The sequence below is a fragment of the Vollenhovia emeryi genome, unplaced genomic scaffold (genome assembly GCF_000949405.1).
Source record: "Vollenhovia emeryi isolate VEMERY1.0 unplaced genomic scaffold, V.emery_V1.0 DF945164.1, whole genome shotgun sequence".
Lineage (NCBI taxonomy): Eukaryota > Metazoa > Arthropoda > Insecta > Hymenoptera > Formicidae > Vollenhovia > Vollenhovia emeryi.
Genome location: NW_011961202.1, coordinates 1 through 2,256, shown reverse-complemented (window position 1 = coordinate 2,256; position 2,256 = coordinate 1). Strand labels below are relative to the sequence as shown.

Genomic DNA, 2,256 nt, shown 5'->3' with positions numbered 1-2,256 from the left:
AAAACAAAAATTATTAATAGACAATTAAATAAATTATTAACAAGATAATCTTCAGGGTTGCCAGCAATAATTAAATAAATTTCAAATATTACCATTTGAAATATTGCCACTTAACATATCTAGCAATAATTTGTTGGAACAATCCAATTCCTTGCTTCTTAAATTCAGCACAGCATCGAATAAAGCATGAAACTTTTCTTGAATGTTTTTATACTTTTCTGAGTATAATCGTAAATAATCCTTTTCAATCTGTAATTAAAAAATTAGTTTAAATTTGTAAGATTTTTACTTCACAAATAGTGTTCTGTGAAATTACAAGGCAACAGTAAAAATATGTTAAATAAATTTTAGTAAATAATATGTTAGATACTAAGTTATTCACCAACACATAAGCCATTGAAGATGTCAATATATTCCAATCGTCAAAAAGTGAACATAGATTTGGATAAGTTGTACCATCATGTATTAATTTTTTTCTAAGTAAATATGATTTTTCCCAATGACACTATACCTCTTCCCAAGGTTCGAAATTATTTTGAAGCCAATCATGACTCCGCTCTGCCTCCTCACGTTTGTCAGTATCTTTTATAAATATAAAAAACAGTAATTAAATATAAAACAAATTATAAAAATATGATCTTTACACCAACCTTTGTCAAAATTGCCACCATCTTCGGAGTTATTTGTTGAGAAAGACGAGTTTGATAAAATCAGTTGATATTTTCTCAAGAACGCTAACATATTTCTATTTTTATCAACTAATTTTCCTTTAGCAATACCGGATTTGTGATTTTTTGAATCTTTCTTTTTCACGGGTGGACAATAATATACTTCCTTACATTCAGCAGGAAAGAGGGTAGTTATATGATCCGCAATCTTGTTTAATTTCTCGTTATTTAATTGAACGCTTAAAAAATTAATACAAAAGAAAACTAATATTATTACTCTCCTCGTTTTATAAATAAATTGGTAAATATATATTTATCTATCATTTTGCAAACTACGTAAAATTTGTAATATTATTAGCATTATTAAGCAAAGAAAATTTATCTTTTACATAACAAGTGATTATTAATCTTCTTTAATTAATAACTCAAAAGTATATTGTTTGCAACATAATACAGGATTTTTTTATTCATTTGAAGAATTTTATTTATTTTTAATTTTCTGTATGCAAAAGGATGTATCAGTCGCGCCGGATATTCTGTATATCAATAAATAGTATAGTGTAGAGAATTTTTTTAATACATGCTCACTTAATATCATTATCAAAAAAGTGGCAGATAATAATGTTTGCCAAATACTGTTGGCATCTCAACGGTAATCCATTCTTTGCGTCATATGAAACTATAATTGCTTGTCCGATTACTGTTTGTTGAAGCAATGCCTTTAAATCAAAACTAATTAACTGTAAAAATAAAAAGTATGGCGATAAGAGAGAGAGAGAGAGAGTAAAAATATAAAAAATTGTAACTTATGTGCAACAGAACTACTTTCAAGAAACAGATACACATAATTAAAACACAAAATGCTATAAAAAATACATATGTTACGGTAGTACTTTCGTCGGCTAAAAACTAACTAAATATGTAGATTAATATTTGTCAATTTATAAGAAACATGTTATGCGAGTGTAGTTAACTTTGATCCACAAAGCAATAAACGGATTATAGATTAAGATACTTTATAGCTTGTATTTACATTGAAGGAATATTCCTCATTATTTTGCATTATTAATAGCAGTAGTCACCTATTATAATTCAAGTTCTGGAAAATTTTACATACCGTGTGGTTAACTGCTTCAATCCTCTGTTTCTTTTTTGCTGGCTCGTCATTTGTAGTACTTAATATTATAACATCTTGTATGTCATTAACAGAAGATATTTCTAATGGTAATTGTACAGTATTTTCTACAACTGTACCGCTATTTATTGATGCTTCATTATCTAAAGACACATCAATACTCGTATTTGATGACATAAGAGTGGTGAGTGCTTCAGATGGAGTCACAGAAGGCGTCGAAGTAGAAGTCAGAGAACGCTCAGGAGGAGTTTCTGTTTCTTTGTCTAAATCATTATTGGAGAAATAATTTTGCAGTGCAATTCTTGCACCTATCGATGGTATAACTTCAGTTATTTCAGGACATCGATTAATAGTCATGTATTTTAAAGTATCATAGTTGACATCATTATCTAAAAATGTAAATTAATCTGATGATAATGTAGAGTTTAATACAATATAATCATTATTATACTA

The 2,256-nt window shown here is 27.7% G+C and overlaps 1 protein-coding gene across 1 annotated transcript; it reads right to left on the bottom strand.

Annotated features, from left to right (window-relative positions):
• Positions 1-92: 92 nt before the first annotated feature.
• Positions 93-2,239, bottom strand: LOC105561787 (the record flags this gene model as incomplete). The annotated part of the gene is made up of 2 exons (XM_012012100.1): positions 1,786-2,239; positions 93-249 (listed from the first exon to the last, which is right to left on the bottom strand). Coding segments are annotated over exons 1-2 (532 nt in total), but the record flags the coding sequence as incomplete, so codon positions are not given.
• Positions 2,240-2,256: the final 17 nt, after the last annotated feature.